Source organism: Trachemys scripta, chromosome 3 (genome assembly GCF_013100865.1).
Source record: "Trachemys scripta elegans isolate TJP31775 chromosome 3, CAS_Tse_1.0, whole genome shotgun sequence".
Taxonomy (NCBI): domain Eukaryota; kingdom Metazoa; phylum Chordata; order Testudines; family Emydidae; genus Trachemys; species Trachemys scripta.
Window position 1 is genome coordinate 67,327,177 of NC_048300.1, and position 21,413 is coordinate 67,348,589.

Below are 21,413 nucleotides of genomic sequence, written 5' to 3' on the forward strand. Positions count from 1 at the left end.
GGTGTGAATCTTATAAGAATGTATTTAGCATTTAGACTCTATGGAATGCTTGTAAACTGCTGCATGCATTAATCTCACTTGTGATGTCTGTATTCCATGCTATAAGGAAATATGTAAGTTTTACTTTATAACTTTGAAAATGTTTGCTCTGAACTTGTAAACCCAGGCACAGGAATTGTCGCCGCGCCCATTAAGGAGGCATATCAAGATTAAATGGGCCTTAAGGAACATCACAATACAAAGGATTGGTGAATGGTCCTATACACCTTGGAAATGCTACGTGCAAGGGAGCTTGTCTCAGGGACTGGAAGTAACCTGAATATTTTTATGATCTTTGGTATACGTGACCAATTGTCCCTAAGACCAGCTTGTCTGGGTGGCAAGATAGATTGGAGAGCCTAAGGGGACTGTCTATGGCTCCATGGTAGAACTGTTACAGTTATTCAGGAGTTCACATTTGTTACTGGCTTGGTGAAATCTAATTATAAAACACATCACCAGTTTGGGGTGTCTGTCTTGTTTTTTTGACAGTCTGCCCTGAGGTAGACACTCATGGTTGTGAGCCACTCCAGAGAGCGTGACGAAGCGAATGTACCTGTTTGAGACTACTCTCACCTGTTCCTATCACAAACTGTCAGCAGGAGTGTGTCAACAAATGCCATTTGTTTAAAAAACACCTTTAAAAATGAAGTTGCCAATAAGTTTGGTTTTGTGGCACAAAATGAGCCTGATTTTGTTTAGTATTTTACAAGTTGGTTGATTTTTACCAGCCTGCATACCTCTAAAAAGTCCGTGTGCTTTTTAAAAAACCCCACTGCACATCTGTTCGCTTGTGTTTAGGCCTTCAGGCAACCAACACACAAAAAACTTTGATCATTTAGAAAGGAAGTCAACGGGGTTGTTTTTGTTAACTTCTTTTCAAATATATTACAAAAATATGAAGGAGTTTTATTAAAGTTTAGAAGGAGATGACCTCTTGCATTAGCACTGCAGTTCAAATGCTCTTAAGACAATTAAATATAGTGGGTCCAATTCATCTCTCATCTGCCCCCGTGTAGTTCTCTTGGACTTCATTGGTTTTATTCCTGGTTTACACCAGTGTGAGGAAAAACAGGTGCAGATGTTGACCTTAAAGATAAAGGGAAAATTCCTACCAGTAGTGTAAATCCAGAGTTATTTCACCAAGTGCAATGGGGCTGATATAGATTTACACTGGCATAATGGAAAGCAGAATTTGGCAGAAAGGCTTTATTCTGCTCTCATGTACACACAAATAACCCGGGGGTAATTCTGTTGAAGTCAATGGAGTTATATTCATATTATAAAACTAGGTATAAAACTGGTATAAGAGGAGACTGAGGTCTACAACACTTCTTATAAAACAGCTTCTCTGTGAAACAACACTGATACCTCATGTTCATAGAATCATTGAATATCAGGGTTGGAAGGGATCTCAGGAGGTCATCTAGTCCAACCCCCTGCAGGACCAATCCCCTGACAGATTTTTGCCTCAGATCCCTAAATGGCCCCCTCAAGGATTGAACTCCCAACCCTGGGTTTAGCAGGCCAATGCTCAAACCACTGAGCTATCCCCCCTTGATGTTCTCACTGATGTTCTCATCAGGAAGAACTTAAGGTCCACAAAATGTAACTGAAGAGGTTTAAGGTTTAATAAGGTTTAAGATTAAGATTGTGTGCTTATCTTTTATTTTCTTTGTTAACTATCTTTGCCATTTTATGTTTTATGATCGGTGGGCTTCAGCCAAAGGCCACTGAAGTCAATAGAAAGACGCTATTGACTTCAGTGGGTTTCCAATCAAGCCCAATGAGAACTTTAGCATATGTCAGAGAGAAAGGGATCTTTAAAATGTAACTAACTGATTAAGGAGATAAACTGGATAACAAAAGTTAAACCACCAGAGAAGGGGACTGGACATTCCAAATAATTGCAAAGGGGGATTTTCTGAGGAAGCGGCCAACTGATACAGTGAAACTAGAAGAATTTCTTTAGTGTACTGAATCTTAACATATCAATAGACAGCCAGTTTTCAGAATCTCACAAATGAGAGATCTGAAAGACTTTCTATACCATATATATTTGTCTAGTGCTAGCGGTGTGATACTATAAATGCTTTACAGACATGTATGAAGATAAAGGACCCGAATGGAGCTACTTCAACTGACACCTGCTGAAGATCTGTTCCAAGGATCCTGCCCTCAAAATCTATCTCCCACCAAGTCACCATTATTTCATACAGTATATTTACCAGTGGTATGTCCAGCTTACTTATAAATTATTCTGCTGATGGGGTTTTCACCACATCCCTTGGGAAATTATTCCACTAACAGGCTTCTCCTTCAGCAAAATTTTCAATTATCCCCTTGTGTCACCATAAATAAATTCCTCTCTTCCCTATGTATTTACAACAAAGCTTTATTTCTTTTACTCGGTCCTAACAAATAGGTCAGTCCCTTCAGACCTTTAAAAATACTTGCTGCTCTCCTCTGAATTTCCTCCAGTTTGCCAACCTCTTTCTGGTACTGAGGTGCCCAGACCTGAACCCAATAATTTAGGGAGTATGCAGTTATGCTACATAGAAAGGAATTCTTCTCTCTTTTGTCTGCAATGTGATGCCGCTGAATTGTCTGCCCAAAATCACATTGTTTGTTTTTTTCATTTTTCATTTGAATGCAAACATTTAAGGTAAAAAACAAATTGAACTAAGCCTCATAAAAACAACTGCACATTTTAGATAGTTTGCTACAACTAATGGCATCTATCTATTCCATGAACATGACTTTTTAAAATTTGTTCAATTATACATGAAATGAATTATTACCTCATTTGCATGGGAGAAAATCTATTAATGCTTAATTGAGCCTGAACCAGTTGTGAAACAGGTGAGAATGTATGGGTGGATACCCTGATTGAAGTGCTATTAATGTTCAAGATAGCATTTTAATGAATTAAGCACAAATTCATTTGTATGCAAAATCACTGTTAATGCCTAATTGAGCCTCAATCAAGTTATATTTGAGCAATAATTGCACATTGTTGGCTCACTTGTGCAATGGCGGCTATGTGCACGTTGGCCCCGGACCAACCTAGAATCCTTCCCTGATACAGCTGCATACTTCTGCTGGGAATGAGTATTTAAATGTAATTATTAATTCTCATTAAGTATGACTGTAAACCATGAACACTTAGCTTCTAATTTTCCTTAGTAGTCTATCATTATTTGCATATTACAGCATCTACATAAATTAATTGATTGAGTAGTTCTATAAAGAATAGAAAGAGCTAGATTGTGGGCCTGATTCTTCTCCCATATGTGCTTTGGATGTAAACTAGGAGTAACAATACTAATGCCAAGTGAGTTATGCAGTAAAATTGGTGGACTAGGGAATCAGGCCCAGTGAATATGGCAGCTTACATCCACTGTGTTGGCTTTATGATGTCTGGCATCACCAATGTGAACCCCAAGCCAGAGAAAGTCATGCAGCCAGACTGTTGTGTGACTTGTAATATCACTACTGAGACTCTGAGCCAGATCCTCAATGGGTGTAAACTGGCATTGAAGTGAGTGGAGCTAAGCCAATTCACACCAGCTGAGATCTGGCATACAATGATGAAGCAGGGTGATCTCGTGGAGACGTAGCTCAGACCTGGGCCATCAAACGATCTAAATGATACAAGCTGCCCTAGAGCAAGTACCCATTGCTCACCAACACTAAAATGTTGGTGGCTGGTGAAGTCAGTATTTTGTTGTTCTCCTGCTCTTGACCTATAGTTCGATTTCCTCGAATGAAGTGTTCAGGTAAGAGTTTTCCTGCATTCACAAACTGCAAATCCCAAAATCTACTTCACGAAGATCCTTGGCTTAAAGAAGAAAATCTGCCAGAAATTCGAGCTGGTAAAAGCTTCAACCATATCTGTCATTAGTGAAAAATCCCTAAAAGTGTCTTTAATAGCCAAGCTACTCATTATCCCCACTTCGACAGTTTTGTGGTTCTCACCACTCCGTTACAATTGCATTTGTTGTTCTTCCACTTTGCAAAACTTAGAGTCAGTGTCAGTGAGTATCTCCTCTGTGAGTAGGCACCTAGGAGCAGATCCTCAGGTGATGTAAAATGGCATAGTTCTATTGACTTCAGTTTAGACCAGCTGAAGGCTTTGGACCTTAAAGTCTACCTGCCAACATTATGCAAAAGCCTTTTTTTCTGAGTGACTAAGAGTGGAAATTATTCATTAGGGATTGGACAATACCAAGTTTTCCAGCTTTTTTCCAACTTTTTCTAAAATAGTTGTCTCATATTCACCAAGATCTTTATTGATGGATCTCCCCAAGATGGATGCCTCAGTGATGGCCTTATTCTCCAGCCTTATTCCTCTTCCTGGAAGGGCTCATTCCTCTTTCTCCTTCTCTTCTTAATTCCACCCTGTGCATTGCTGCATCCTCAAGGCCCCATGTCCCAGTTTCTTTAAGAGATCTCTCTTTCACCTTGTCTCCCTTCAGGAACATTTCTCCTTTCCTAGTCCCCTGGTTCTTTGCCAACTCTCATGCCTATATGTCCTCATCTCTCTCTCTTTTCTATTCCTGTTTTATCTGTACTCTGATTTCCATGAATAAATTTTGAACTAGTAAATGAATTCACCAATTTCTAATGCACTAACAGTTATTTAAATTCATCTAATCACATCGGACTAGGGTGCTAATTCAAAACCCACTGAAGTCAATGTGAGTTTTTCCAATTACTTCAGTGATCTGTGGAACATGCCCTTATCAAGGAGAAGATAAAGGAGGTGATATAGACACATTCTGATCTCACATCAGTGTAAATCAAGAATAACTGAAGTAAGTAGAGTTACACTAGTGTAAAGCCAATATAAATACTATTGAATTGCACCCATAGACTCAAGCAATAAATCACACGCCAGAGAGAGCTTGATTCTGCCCCCACTAAAATGAATGGCAGTTTTGTCATTAACTTCAGTGGCAGCAGGACTGGGCCCAGAATGCAGAAGAGGTACTAAGAGTTTTACTAAGTTAAAATTCGGTGGAACATCATAGCTAAAGAAAGAAAGAACATCATAGTGCAAAGACAGAGTTTGCATGTGCCAGTTCTAGTTAACAAGGATCTTAATGGTGGCAGGAGCTCCATCAAGCAGCAAAGTCTGCTATTAAAATATTATTCCACTTAATTGGAATAATCTGCTGTTTATTAGCTGTTATTGTCACCTTTCCCCTCAACAGCTGTTCCATAAACTCTCTGGAAAACCTCCTTTCCCGATGGCATTGAGGGAGACTGTCACTACACCTGATTACTGACAGATTAAGGAGGGAGACCAGTGATGAAGATAATCCATGATCCAGGCAAATAGCACTGTTGTGCATACAGCTGGAGATTTGGAGATGGCCCTTCCAAAGATTTCCAGTGTTGGACAAAACATATTTTGTCTGATTCTACACCAACACCATTTTTCTCAGCGGTGTAACTCCACTGATTTCAATAGAGTTACCCCTGATTTACCCCGGTGTAAGGGAGAAGATGATCAGGTCCATTAAGGCCAACAATAGTGTCTGAGTTTGCTTTACGTAACAGCCTGACGCTTCTCTCACTCACACGGGCTTTACACCAGTGTAACTATATTGACTTCAGTTGAATTACTCCTGATTTACACCTACGTGAGAAGCTGAGTGTATGTTCTTCACCTTTGTATTCTAGAGGATAGTCCATGAGGAGCATTGCAAGAGGCATAATTATAATGTGAAGAGTGAAGCAGCACTCAGGGTAACCTCCAGCTTGAAGAGTCATATCCACACTAGCTCGCTGAGAGCCAGAGCACTACAAATAGCATGTAGTCACAGCAGTGTGTGTGGCTAGTCATTCTAAGTACGAACCTTTCCAAGATGCTAAGTACATACTCAGGGTGGCTAGCTCCTCCTGCCACCACAACTACAATTTATTTTTAGTGCGCTGGCTCGCTGAGAGCTAGCGAGGGTATCACTCCTTGAGCTGGAATTTACACATCCAGCTCAAGTGTAGACATACCCTTACTGAGGCCTCTATGCTACTGGTCAGATTATGCTGAGTAGTGTTTTGCATGGTTTAGTTTATGGTTAGCTGTTTTCTAGCTGTCCCCCTGTCCCTAGTGAACAGGTTTCACGGCTATATTGCTGTAGAACACAGAGAGGTAGAAATCTAACTCATGCAACAAATGCCATAACAATGCATGCAATACAACAGACACTTCATCCCTGATTCTCCGCCCATGCCAGCTTTTACACAGCTATATCTACACCAGCTTCAAAAGAGCCATTCAGGATGCGCACCCATGTAACTGAGAACATAAGTGGACTCTTCGTATACATTCAAATAATCGTTTTTCCTTTTTCCCCATGACTAGAAAGGAACAATTTCAAATGATACATTTAACATACCACATATCGTCTAGGGGAAATTCTTATACCATGATAAATTAGCTCAAAACAGTTTCCCCTCTTCCTTTTCTATAGTGATAGACTGTCTTTGGCTAAACAACAGGCCAGCTTCCCCTTGATTCCAGTGTAGTCACATCAGTGCAAAAATGACATAACAATGAAGAACCAGCCCAGCCTATATTTGTATACTCAGCTTTTATGCAGTGCTTTTCACCCTGTCCCAGGGTCTGCACAGGTTCCTTCCCTCTCGTCCCTGTGTTCTGTGCTTAGGCTGGTCAAAGAAAAGGGTCCCAACGCCTCTTTCAGGTGTTTCACCTGTGTCTCTTTATTTACAGTGCTTAGTACAATCCCAATTCACGCAACACCGATCCCCACACTGACCCTTCCCTGGGTCTTCTCGCCCTTGAGGCCTCCTGCAGCCAGTAGAGACAGAGCTGCAGTCCCCCTGTCTTCTCCCCTGGCTAGCCTCCCACTGAGCCTTTCTCTGGGCTTATAACTCCTCCCAGTCACCAGCCCGGCCGGATCCACTTGGCTCAGCTGATTCCCCGAGCCTGCCCTCATTAGGGTCTGCAGCTGAGCGCCTTGCTGAATGTCTGGGCCCCTGCACTCGGCTGCCCTGCTGGGAAGCAGGGAAGGAGCCACCTCTTTAGCAGGGCTTCCAAGGGGTTTATACCCCTGCCCTGCCACACACCCATAGATTTCAATGCCCTTTACAAAGTGGGGTCGAGTATCAGTATCTTTATTTTATGGGAAACTGAGGAACTAATAGGGTTAAGTGACTTGCCCAAGTCACACAGTAAGAGAGGAAAGATGGTCTTATGGTTAAGGCACTAGACTGACACTCAAGAGATCTGGGTTCCATTCTTAGCTCTGCTGCAGACTTGCCATGCATTCTTGGGAAAACCACTTAATCTCTTTGTACCTCAGTTTCCTGCCTATAATAATAATACTCCTCATCATCCCGCGTTTGAGAGGCACTCACATACTGCAGCGACATTGGCCACCTACGCAGATTGATAAATATACAATCTGTGGCAGTGCAAGGAATTCCCAGGTTTCTTCACTCTCATCCACCTACCTACTGGACCATGCTGCCTTGCCTGATAAGCATCAGTAGCTCAACAAACAGGATGCTTCCAGTAACACAAACAAATGTAAAGAGTGTATTTACAAGACAAGATCTATTAAATACAATAAAATCAGTTGAGATTTCTGAGAAAGGAATTCATATATCCCTGCACTTTTCTAAACACTGTTTCTTGCATTATCAAAGTCATTAAAATGTATAAAAATGATTATTTCCAACAAGGCATTACCATGAATTATCACCACTACTGTTGCCTAGCAACCAGAGTCATTTTTGAACAGTGAGCTCTATGGAGTTTGTGCAAATGGGTATTCATTTGAGGGTTTAAACACATTCATCTTTGAAATCAGAGGCAGATAACACAGCACTTTTGTAAATCTGAACGCTTTAAAACAGTAACAATTACTGCTCACATCTTCGCAAAACCTTCTTCCCAAAGCACACTTAAAACATGCTCAGCGCTGGAGTTTTGTTCCTTCAGCTTTTTTGGAGTGTGTGTGAATCTTTATACTTTTTATGCAACTATTTTACATTCAAGCAAAGGAAACAATCCTCTCCCACTCTTCTGAGGGAGATATTCATAATGTCAGAACAAGGGGACACTGATGAAATTGAAAGGCAATATATTTAAAACTGATAGAGGGAAATAATATCTTTCACCCAATGCATAATTAGCTGGAACTCATTGCCACAGATACCATGGAGGCCAAGAGCTTAGTAAGATTTTTGAAAGGACTAGATATTTATATGGATAATGAGAAAACTCAGAGTTACATTAAATTGGATAATATGGGATATATATTCATACTTCAGAGCACAAACGGATCATTAAATACATGTGGTGGTCTATTATGAGGATTCTCGCACCTTCCTCTGAAGCACCCAGAACTGAGCAGGATCAGAGGCAAGATACCAGGTATCTGATCTGATTTGAGAATTCCTACATTGCTATGTTAATCTACATGAACTGAGTTTATGCTGCAGTTAATAACAGTCTGTGTTATTGCTTCCAATCTGTTTTTCTTTGGCAAGAGAATCCGCTTCCAACTCCCTGGCTTCCAAAATTCCATAGCCTCATGGAGATGAAGAAACATTCAAAGCATATTTAGGCACTAGGAAATATTTTTTCATGAAGACTGCAGACACAAGGCCATGTTTGTCCCTCACATAAACATGCACATTGCACTGAAGTCAATGTCGCTGAGCTTGCTTACCCCAGCTATAAATTTGGACCATTGTTTTTCACACTTCATTTTGCAAACATGGGGCTTGATGCAGCATTGAATGGAAGTTGAGGGCTCTCAGCACTTTAAAGGGTGGAGAATGGACTCGCTTCACTGAGAGAAATGAACATCATTTGTCATTATCTGATCTAAGTTCTGTGGTAAGATGTGGCAAAAGCCTGTTATGAGATTTTACAGTACATTGGGGTTCCCAAGAAACCATCTGGAGTATATTGATAGATTGCCATATAAATACCAATTGCTGTTTAATAACACAAATACTAATAGGATGCTTTGTCTGTGTGCTGTTTTATGGACATTTGCTGAGTCCACAAACAGCACCACACTGTCACATAAGAAAACGCGTGTTAATACTACAGTAGCATTTGCAAGTCGTAGTTCACACATATTTAGGCTCACAGCTTACCCTAAATAAACAATGAAATAATGTGTGATCCCAAAGAAAGGTAAAACCTCTAAGTTAAACTGGCTAGACTGGAGCACACAGAGTGAGAGACAGCTCTAGGAAAGGGGTGTTGTTAAGACACACCATTTGAAGGGGAGAGGGAAGGGAGTGAATGTACAGGTTATAACACCCTTTAGAACAGTGCAATCCACTCCCTATGATGCACCGTGGATACGCCTCCTCGCCTCACCTTTCCACTCTGGGGCAATTGCGCTCTTGCTAGGGCATGGAATCACTCTCCCAAGCACAGGGACTCCAATTTCCCTAGCTGTTCAATGGGGTGTGCAAGGGGGGGTGAAGCTCCTTCCACTCTCCCACCTCCCCTGCCAGAGCTACACGCAATCTGGCCCAAAATATGTTAGCGTGTATTCTAATATGAAATTTAAAAGGCTCCTTGGAAAGTATTTTAAGAGGGCTGTGTCTCATTGACAGCTGGCAAACCATTTATACTTTTCTTTTATCAACAGATTCTGGAGGAAATGCAGAACAAGGAGGAGCTTTAGCTGCTTTTCACTAGATAAACACAAACATGAGCAAGTGTGCTGGCACCTCTGAGTCTATGTAAACCCTAAAGAAGTACAGTATAACAGCTGGGAATCACTGCAATGAGAGCCTGCCAGAGCAGCAAGTAAAAAGCACTTTTGCTGTTGCCTTTCTCCTAGGCAAGCATTGCCAAGAAAGACAGCTGTTGTATTTGGTAACTATTTTACGTATCTATAGCCCTAGCCTAGGGAGCATGACTAACGAACACCCTCTACCAGTCCTTCAACCTGCCTTCCTTTCGACCCACAAACATCGACAAGAAAGGTGATCTATTTTTCAAGCATATTTTATGCTTATGACATACAAGCAATTTTCACATCAGAGCTAGGCTAATGCTCCACAAGATGTTCCATGAATATTCAATGATATTTTTAGGAGAGTTCATTTGGCCCTTTTGAGTTTGAGTTCTGGTAACATGACTATTTGTGAAAAGCAGATTTTAAGTTCACACAGCCGAATAATCATGGGAAACAAATGTTATATTAGCTTTTCAAACCAATTTCACAACCAGGAACCTGATTACTGGAGTTATGATCATCCAAGCCAGGAAGAAACACAAAGCCATTTAACCTATGTGACCAGTTACAGTTAAGCTTGAATTTTGAATTTCCAATATCAAGACAAAAATAAATAAAACTTGAGAATAACTTAAAATCATGAATAAATTTGCAAAAAGAATTATCTGTTTGTGGTCTCTGGACCGTAAGAAACGTGAAATTCATGGAATGAATTATTTGTTATGAATAGCTCATACAACTTTCCCTGATACATCCTCCCCCCCCGACCCTCTTCAATGTTTCCTTCATGAATGGCAACATTCATCCAGACTCCACAGTATAGGATGTTGACTAGACGATTAGTCTTTGCTCATGACGCTAAGACCTGGGAGCTCTAGATGCTGCTACCTATGCTTTATGCGCTGTACTAAGAAAGCCACGTGATTCACAAAGTCAGAATCATTTAGGATATGGATAAGGAGTCTGTGTGACTGCAAACTAATGAATCCAAACTTGCTCTCAGACTCGCAGACATGACAAATGGCTGGAGACAATGATGAAGAAAAATGAGGACAAAACATATCCTCTATGTACACATTTCCTCTGATTTCCCAGAAGCTAGCTGCAGCAGCACAGGTGAGTTGTCTGGCATGACAAATGGAATGCATCTTTTTTGCAAGCTGATAAGGTGACACTCAGATTCACACGAGACTAGAAAAAAGTCAAGAAACTTTTGAAACGCAGTAACTAAACCTTGTAACAATGTTGCATTTTCAGTATGATGCATGTTTTACCTACTAAGAGAGGCTAAAATCCACTTTGGAAATAGAAAATCATATGAGTTCCAGCTTGCAGTATCCTCCAAATTGTTCCATAAGGAGAGCAAAGTTTGTCCCTGTGGAACAAACAGGGAGTTTGGCATTCTAACGCCTCAGATGCATTGAGATGGCCGCAAATCTTCGAGCACCTCTGGAGACCAGGACCACTGCACCGATTTTCAGTCCCTTGGGTCTCCATGTCAACATGGCTCTGTCCCTACTGGCTGTTATCTTTGAAACCACCACCACCCTTCTTTGGGGGGGGATGTGAGGATTCACTCAGTGGGATCTGCTTCAAGAAAAATATAATGTTGACCAGGTCAGAATTGTCTTATATGTAGGGAATCCAAACTTGTGCAAGCACCATGTGCAAATGAGATGGAAAAACTCTGCCCTGATCATTGGAGGCACAAGGTTCAGAACTGAAATCTCTCTGCTCCGTCTAGCTGGCAGCTATCATACAGCCACTGAGCCCTATACACATTTTTCCATTTACTTCAAAGGGTGCTGGATCTGGCCCATAGTTTTCTATCATTCATTTCTCCATCCTTCCTGAGCACTGCTATTCAACTCCACCACAAAAACAAACAGCTAACACCACAGAAAGGCACTCGTCACCACCCACTATGCCTAACACAGAATATCACTTACTTGTATGGGATGTGTTTGCTGCCGTTGACGAGGGCAAGGATGACATTGCCGAGTGCTGACAGCGAAAGACAGAGCCCGGAGCCTCCCTCTCGATTTTTGCTGAGCACTTTCACACAGCTACCCAGGTCAATGAGATGTAAGCGGCTGCGACCTCCGGACACTGCCATAAATGAAGATTGGAAAGAAGGAGAGCAGTTAGCATCATGCCTCTGATGAGTTACTCTAAATGCAGCTCCAGGAAAGAGAGCTTCCCCCGAAAGCAAAAGGCATTGCTCATTAAGGGGAAACAGTTCAGAAACCCCATTTCAGTAATGTGAGCAGTAACAAACGGTAGGAGTCCTGTTAACTCATTTCCACCACTCACAGCTGTACATTGTTGTTCATTGCTGACCTGTTTAAAAATTGCCGGCATTAACAGTACTCACAACTCCTGCAGGCTTCACTCTGTAGGAGTCACTGTTGTGCCATTTTTTTTTAGTGTGATTCCTCTAGTCCAGCGGTTCTCAAATTTCATTGCACCGCGACCCCCTCCTGACAACAAAAATTACTACATGAACCCAGAAGAGGGGGCCGAAGCCTAAGGGAAGGGAAAGGAAAGCTGCTCCAGGGATTCTGCCCTGGGTAGGGAGGGCATGTAACCTCAGTCCCCCTGCCCATAGTGATGTCCTGCAAGCAGCCCTGCAGCAAGCCACTGAAAAAAACAATTCACAGTTGCTGCTGACAGTCACAGAGCAGCTGCACTCTGTTGAGCGCCGTTTCTGGTCCCGTGAAACAAGCACTGACTGGTGGGACCGCATCGTTTTGCAGGTATGGGATGATGAGCAGTGGCTGCAGAACTTTCGAATGAAGAAGGCCACCTTCCAGGAACTTTGTTCAGAGCTTTCCCTTGCCCTGCAGTTCAGCAACACAAAAATGAGAGCTGCTCTGACAGTGGAGAAGCGAGTGGCGATCGCTATTTGGAAGCTTGCAACGCCAGACAGTTACCGGTCAGCGGGGAATCAATTTGGAGTAGGTAAATCAACCGTTCTCCAACTGTGCAGGGCCATTAATTGACTTCTGCTACCAGGGCCGGCTCCAGGCACCAGGCAACCAAGCACGTGCTTGGGGCGGCACCTGGTAAGGATTGGATGAAAGTTTCCTAGAGATATCCATGGAGGATTCCCGGGCTATCCCAGTCCACATAAACAGTCTTTTCTGGGGGCCACCTTCTGCGTAGCTGGAGTGGCCTCTTGTAAGCAGAGAACCACAGCACCTCGCTTTTTCTTAACAGTAAACATGCAATAAAACCAAATGTGTGTGCCCGCTAAAGTTTAACTGGACTTTGATTGTAACTGTAGACCAGAGGTGCCTTCCCCGGCATCACGGTCAGCCACTGTGATGTCCTGCGACCCACAGGGCTCCAAGGTTAAAAATATTTTCTGGCTCTTGGGGAGAATGGATCCACTGCTTGCCTGTCTACTGTTCGCCTCATCATCATCATCCACCATATCATCCTCCTTGTTGTCTCTAGACTCACACACCTGTGAGGTGTCCACATTGCTTGTGAGGGTGCTGGTAGGGTCACCCCCGAAAATTGCATGCAGCTCATTGTAGAACTGGCATGTGTGGGGTTCAGCACCTGAATGACCGTTCGCCTCCCTTGCCTTCTGGTACGCTTCGCAAAGTTCTTTTATTTTCACACAACACTGCTGCGTGTCCCTCGTGTAGCCCTTCTCCCCCATTCCACGAATGATCTTTGCACAAATGTCAGTGTTTTCTCTGCTGGATCGGAGCTCTGCCTGCACAGTCTTTTCTCCCCACTCAGTGATGAGATCCACCACCTCCTGTGCAGACCAGGCTGGAGCGTGTTTGGGGCGTGGAGTCTCCATGATCAGCTGTGCTCAAACTGGCACGCTCCCAATGCTGATCAAACAGGAAATGGGAAACCAAAAATTCCCGGGGCTTTAGCAGGGGAGGGGCTGTTTCCTGTGTACCTGGCTGCAGTGCAGCAGAGTTGAGAATGATCTCCAGAGCGGTCACAAATGAGCATTGTGTGACACCACCTGAAGGCCAATTAAGTCAAATTACACCATGCTGCATCTGCACTACATCGCAGTTGAATTAAGCGTTACGCCTCTCGCAGAGGTGGATTACAGAAGTCAACATTAGAGGTGACTTAGGTTGGTGTAAAGGACCCAGTAGTGTAGACACAAACATTAACAGGTTGACTTAAGGCGACTTCCTTTGACCTAACTTTTTAGTGTAGACCAGGCCTAACAAACAAATTGCATGGACTTTGGGAGTACAGATGGAAGGAAGGAAGGAAGGAGAGGTCAAATTTTGGCTCTACCAGTGTTAACAGTACTCCTTTAAACTGTAATTCTACCCTGAAAAGTAAATCTGTAAAAGCAGCATTGTACAGTTTCAGCACTTATTGTGCCATGCTGATTTCCTATATGTTCAGTTTACAAGTTGGAAGATGCATTTTTAACCTGTCAACTTCAAGTAGAGTTTGCAGGGCTAAGTTCTTTACAACACAGGTATCACCGCCAGTGATAATGGTTCTGCAGCCAAATTATGACCATATTTGCATTTGTGTAATCCCATAGTCTTCAATTTAAACTCTCAACTGCTCATATATAAACACATTAATCTCCAATACAGCATACAAGTGTAACTGAGGCTATGAGCTCTCTTGTAAGTGATGATGCACAGGGAGAAAGGAACCTAGCTTGACTTTCCCAGGTGAGTATGAAGGACTTGTGGTTCTAAAAGTAACACCTTTTCGCTAGTAAAATGAGCAGAATTGATATGGAGTAATCAAGACACAAGCAGGGAACCACTGCCAGTTTTACAGAATCACTTTTCAGGATAGAGCAGCATTTTAAAGTACCATTAAAAGAACTGTTTACAGTCAGATTATTTTCATAAATATTGTCCCTGTTATATGTCAGTAGTTCAAGGTGAGGAGTTGTATTTTGTACTAATTAGTGAAGTGTTATATTGTAAAGCCCGCAGCAAACACGGAAATAGTAACCCTGCCATTTCAGATACCATTTGATAAATGGACTTGCAGCAGGCTTCGTGAATGAATGCAGTATATAGGGAAGGTGTGGTGCCTGCAGCTTGAGGAACTGTGGGACTGTGCGTGATTACTACAGAGAAGGGCAACATTTTTCATATGAATATTTTATTCAATGACAAATGTCATTTCAGGTCTACAGAAATTATTCATGAATTCAGATCAAATTCAACAAATAGTTTAGGCCAAAAAATGAAATCAAATTTTAAAACAATCAAAACATTTTGTTTTGACATCTTTAAAACAAAAATGCTTTGACTTTTTGACTTTTTGTTTCAAAACAACATTTTGTTTTGAACTTTAGCTACATTTATTTAAAAACAAACAAACAAACAAACAAACAAACAAACAAACAAAAAGGGTAAAAACACTTAAGAATGAGACCAACCCCCCTCCCCAAAATTCCTCTTGGGTCAAACAGATTGGATCAAAGACTGAATTTTTAGCTGTAGTATGTCAATCAAGACCTAATCACCATTGCTCTGACTTGTTATTTTGATTCAATGAAAGGCATGGGGGTTGATTAAAAAGGAATGGCTGGCTCATTGGATTTATGGAAGACATGGAGAAAATGTAATACCTTTGTGATGGGATCCTTTTAGAAAGAACAAAGTTATCAGTGCAGCAGCATCCAGAAGAGGTCCGTGGTTAAAAATGAAAGTAAAAATGGCCACCAATGGAAAAATGGACAGTTACCGCTTTCATGAGAAAAGGAGAGGATTTGAAGTGCATGTGGAAAGGCTGCAGCAATATTTTTATGCCAATGGCACTGAGCATTGTTCTGAATGGTTGATCAACAGACATTTTCTTTCCTGAAAGTTGTTTCCATTAAATATTGGCTGATATGAACTATGAGGACTTGACTGAAGTGCTTATGAATCACTTTATACCCCAAGCAGACATCCTAGGTGCAAGATGTACAATTCACTTCAGAAAACACAGAGAAGGAGAAAATGTATCTGATTTTTGGCTTGTCCTAAATTGCTGTTCACAGCCTGTCATTCTGGGAGCCATCTGTCATGAGAGTTATGTATGTAGACCCAAAAATCCAGAACTAAGAACTGTGTCACAGAAAGAAACTTAACCTTAGTATCTACTGCTGCTTTGAGTCCATCCAGAGAAATGCACAGCTATTTGAGAGAGCCCCTCTATGTATCATGCAAAGAAAGGAAGGAAATCTCAGCCCACAAGTGCAGGAGTCACTACACCAGGAGGACATCAGAAAGATGGATGGATCCATGTATTTATTATCTGTTGTTTGGAAACATCACATCAACCAGAGCTGTGTTTCATCAATAAGCTGAAGTTCAGGTGCTGTGGTATGAGGACATGCAGCCTAGGCTTGTATGTACCACAGCGGAGAAAGGAATTCAGCAAAAGGAAATCATTTTCACCTAAAAACATAGAACAGCATTTCAGCTATGTGAATGGAGAGTGGACTCCTACAAAATCTCTGTGCAACTCCCTTTGGAATTTGCTAGTTCCGAGAACACTGAACTGAGCCTCTTTGGGTCCTACCCGCTGAACTACAGCAACAATGGCTCCAGAACCTCTAGACACCATTTCCCAGTCTGCACAGGAATGGGGGCAGGGACAGGGACACAATAGATGGGAAATTCCTACAAAAGCCAATGGGGAGCTTCGGATAGAGTGGTTTATATGAACAGTTTGCTGAGCCAAGGACTGCACAGTCCATAAGAAAGATCGTTTTGGTTAATGTAATCCAACACACTTTTTCACACAGTGTATGAGAGACTGTATCCTTATTCTTGTTGGGGTTTTTTTTCCACTTTGTCAGTGGAAAGTGATGACTATGGAATATAAGAGTAATGCCCAAAAGTTCACAGCTTCAGATTCTGGTTGAATTTCACTGATCGCCACCAAGGAAAAGTGAAAATGACAAGTTTGATGATTTGAAGTTAATTTTGGTGGCCAGATTTGGACCAAGGTACTGAAATTAGTCAAACTGAACCCCGTAGCAGTCACTGTATTATGCCACGTGTCATCTATGGAAGTCAGCTACTGAGCCTTGGTGAAGACTATGCATTGATATTGCTGAGAAGAATCAATGGCATGTGTTTAGTTGCTGCCAATGATTATTCCAAGTGGCCAGACCTGGCACACAGGACAAACACTTCTGGTACTCATACCACTGGGCATTGGGAATATGTTTCCTGCATATGGTTAGCCTGAAGAGAGAGTTTCAGATAAACAGGCTAAGATTGTTACTGAGGAACTTCAGTTTTTTCTCAAGAGAAATTCAGATACATGTAAAGATCAGCTGCTCGTCACCCAGTAGCAAGTGGGCCAGCAGAACATTCTGTGCAGAAACTTAAGAGAATCAGCAAGTCAAAACAAGACTTGTTTTTAGGCTGACAGCACCACTCACTCAATCTGGGATCTGAAGCTCTCCATTCTGCATGCTTTTTACCACCAAAAATTCTGCAATCCAAAGTTAGGTGGCAGTTTTTGCTGAAGATGAGATAAGGTGAATACCATAAGATTTCATTGTCCATGGCCAGCTTGACGCTGCAGTACTGACACTTAAAAAAAACAACAACACTTGTAACATTGCAGGCATAATTCCATTGATTTCAATGGCACCGTGCCTGCTTCTGACATTAATTACTTCTGGCCTATCATGAATCAGGACTGTAGGTAAGTATAGTACCAAACTGTCATTTTTACAATTTTCTGAACACAACCAAACTTAAACTCTTTGATCTTTGACTCGCTAGAAGCTGCCTTTTTTTTTTTTTTTTTACCCTATTGGTTGAACCAACACTACTATCTTGCCATTGTTTTCTAAAAACTGCTTCACTACAGCAAACTAGGCTCTAATCATCACTAGGAATCGTTTCCTAGCCTAACCCTCTCCCCACAAAATGCACACTCCTCCAATCATCAACTAGATCTGACCTCTTTGGCTTAATAGGTCACCCAGATTTGGAAACATTCTGTCAGGGTGTTATGGCCTGAAAGCAAAACCTACCTACAACTAGGGAATGATGCATCTCCCATTATAAATCTATGGGATCATGTAATCTTTTAGAAGTAGTCATTAAAGCCATCAGGAAACAATACATTTAACTCCACAGCTCTTTTTAAAATTGTATTTGAAAACAGGTTGTGTGTGTGCACATGTAAAAAGCATGGAGTATTAAATGACTTTAATGGTAATGCCCTCAAAACCAGTCCACTTCCTTCCTAACAACCAGATAGTTTGAGCATTCACAGTCTTCCTTTCCAGTGCAGGGTGGTTAATTAATAAACCTTTAATTAATTGAGTTTTGGCTGCCAATTCCACAGGGGTTATTACTTAAACACATGCAATCTCCACTTTCATTTAAGCAACTGTAGCTCTTACATTTTAAATACAGTACAGTATATTTGAATACACTGCATTCAAACTTTAGGCATAAATATGGCAATGATGTCCATTCTTTGGACATCTTAGATTGTAGTCTGCTCACCATCACAAATTGTCTGTAGAGACTACACAAGCTGAAATATTCACGATCTCTGCAGTGCTATTTAGGCCCACAAGAAATATACATCAGAGAGGAATTTTTTTGACAAAATTTTGTCATCAGAAAATGCCAATTTAACAAAACCAAAACTTTTCACAGGAATTATCAATTCTGATAATTTTTTCAAAGCTACAATGTTTTTAAAAAGTTTTGAAATTGTCAAAACATTTTGTTTCAACATTTTTGAAACAAAAAATAATTTTTCTAGTTTGAAACGACTTCTCATTTCAAAATGTAAGCTAATTATAGTAAAAATAAATCAAATAAAAGAGGTCAAAATTGAAACAAAATGTTTCAAAGTTATCGAAACAAGACATTGCAATTGATCTGAACTTAAATTTCCCCCCCCCAATTTTGGTTGGTGATAATTTGAGATTGACTTTTCATCCTGATTCAGGATGGGAATGTTTTTTGATATCCTGACATTTTTTTGGAACACAGGAAAATCTTTACCGCTTTGCTCCACTAAACATATTGTAATGAACCTTCTGGCTCTTTATTGGATGCTATGTTAGTATCCAGTGCAACATTCAGCCAGTAGAGGGCTTCATAATCCCTTTCCTGTTCTGGATGAATAGGGCCCTACCAAATTCACGGTCCATTTTGGTCAATTTCACGGTCATAGGATTTTTTAAATTGTAAATTTCATGATTTCAGCTATTTAAATCTGAAATTTCACGGTGGTGTAATTGTAGGGGTCCTGACCCAAAAAAGACTTGTGGGGGGTCGCAAGGTTATTGTAGGGGGGTTACGGTATTGCTACCCTTACTTCTGCTCTGCTGCTGGCAGTGGTGCTGCTGTCAGAGCTGGGCGGCCGGAGAGCGGCAGCTGCTGGCTGGGAGTCAGCTCTGAAAGCAGAGCCACTGCCAGCAGCAGCACAGAAGTAAGGGTGGCACGGTATGGTATTGCCACCCTTACTTCTGCGCTACCGCTGGCGGGGTGCTGCCTTCAGAGCTGGGAACCCAGCCAACAGCCGCTGCTCTCCAGCCGCCCAGCTCTGAAGGCAGCGCAGATGTAAGGGTGGCAATACTGCAACCCTCTAAAATAACTTTTTGCGACCCCCCTGCAACTCCCTTTTGGGTCAGGACCCCAATTTGAGAAATCCTGGTCTCCCCCGTGAAATCTGTATAGTATAGAATAAAAGCCCATGAAAGACCAGACTTCATGGGGGGAGACCAGATTTCACAGTCTGTGACGCATTTTTCATGGCCGTGAATTTGGTAGGGTCCTATAGATGGAATACTGGCAGAGGTTAAAGAGGACCCGGGCTCAGGAGGGAGCTGGAGGTTAGCTATGAGCAAGAGCAACCAGGAGCTGGCTGCAGAGAGAAGTATGGATAGCTTGGGAGCTGGGACTGAAGGGCAGAAAGCCAGAATGGGAGCAGCCCGTTGCTTGGAAGGGGGACAGTATTAGTGATGGATACCAAGCAATGGGCTGCAAAGGTGGGGGTGGTTTGTATGGATAGGTCAGAACAAGATAACGGGTCGGACAAAAAGGACTGGACTCTGACCAGTATGCTGTTGGCTCTAATGCGAGTAGTCCTGGCACTAGGCCCAAGTAGCCCTACCGTCATTCGCTGTACTGTTCGGCCCCCCAGGGGCTAGATTGGGAGCTGCTGGATGTTGTGTTTACTATCTTTTGTTCGTAACTCAAGACCACAGCGCCACAGGTAACTGCAATATTTGTTTCTGGCAGCCCGAGTAAAGCAACCCTGTATTCATTGTATGGCAAGCGTTTATGGGAACCCAAAGGGTCTAGTGCTGGGAATGGCTACAGTGTTTGCTTCTGAGCATGTGGGACAGCTGGCACGTTGCCATGCCGGTATGTTACAGCATTCACAGCGACTTCCTGCTCTGGGGACTGCTACAATATGTGCAACAGACTCTCCTACAATAGTTTTGAAGCATTTTTGTCTTCTTGGTACTTGGCTTTCCCCAGACAGAAATGCCTTTGTAAAAGCTCTCAGAACCTCTCTTAAGGGCTAATTCTGTAACAATGAAAACAAACAGGTTTGCAATTTATTAAAAAAACCAAACAAACAAAAACAGGTCCAGAGCCAGAAGTCCTTAGTCCCTCAAAATCAATGGGAATTTTTCCTGAGGAAGTACTGAGTGAGAATTATTGTTTTTATTTATCATTTGTATTAGAGTAGGGCTACCAAACAAGAGCATGTCCTCATGGTGCCAGGCACTGTACAAACACATAGCAAGAGGCAGTCCTTGAGTCAAAGAATTCACAATCTAAATATTATTTGTTTTACAATAGTGCCTAGAAGCTCTGAGATGTTGACCTTATTGTGCTGGGCAATAATAATAGAAACATATAAGAAGAAACAGTCCCTGCCCTGCAGAGTTTATCAGTCTACACGGACATGATAGAGAAAGTAGTAGTATTATTCTCAATTGAGGCTATCCCCTACTGATGAAAAGAACCTTCAGTTTCCATGGTCTTTTGATCCTTTGCTTCTGTGCTGAGGCTCACAGCAAGGGTGATAATTAAGGCCAAGTCTGATGGTGTTTTTCATTTAGATGTATAGACCCGTCCACTAATTCACACCACAAAGGCAACTGAACAGCCAACAGATAACAACTTCTCATCACGAATGACTTGGGCTCTGTTAGCATTTTCAATGGAGCGATGCTAATCAGCTAATGTATACCAGGAGACAATTTGGCCCCTAGTATTTTCAAGGACACCAGTTTATAGAATTGCATGTGGTGAGGACACAGAAGAAAACGGAATGACTTACTGCCACCTTTGCCGCTCTTCTCCATTCGGTATTGGTAGATGTGCAGAGTGAAGAGCATGTGCGAGTTCCTGTGGTCCTCCTCATCACAGTCTCGCTGGTTGCTTCGGCGGGAGGCTATCGCTGCATCGAGGAAGAAGGCAGCCTTCTCCGCAGTGGGGGCACGGAGCTCACTCTGGTTTTGAAGCTGCAAGGCAACACAGGGGAAAGCAAATAAAGAAGCTCTGTTGGGTGGATTTCAGCACTAGCAGGTAACATTCTCGGTGCCCTGAAGTCTAAGCACAGCTAAATGCACTAGGGACATAGGATTGTGATACTGGATCAGATCCGCCGCCCCCCCCCCCCCCC

General features: G+C 42.1%; 1 protein-coding gene across 1 annotated transcript in view; it reads right to left on the reverse strand.

The window, feature by feature from the left end:
• The window catches only part of KIF26B (kinesin family member 26B), a 411,172-nt gene that overhangs the window by 59,443 nt on the left and 330,316 nt on the right, over nt 1-21,413 (reverse strand). Inside the window, exons 9-10 of the mRNA XM_034764988.1 lie at nt 21,069-21,252; nt 11,729-11,888 (exon numbers count right to left, since the gene is read on the reverse strand). Coding sequence (XP_034620879.1) covers nt 11,729-11,888; nt 21,069-21,252 — 344 coding nt within the window. The remainder of the gene's footprint in view (nt 1-11,728; nt 11,889-21,068; nt 21,253-21,413) is intronic.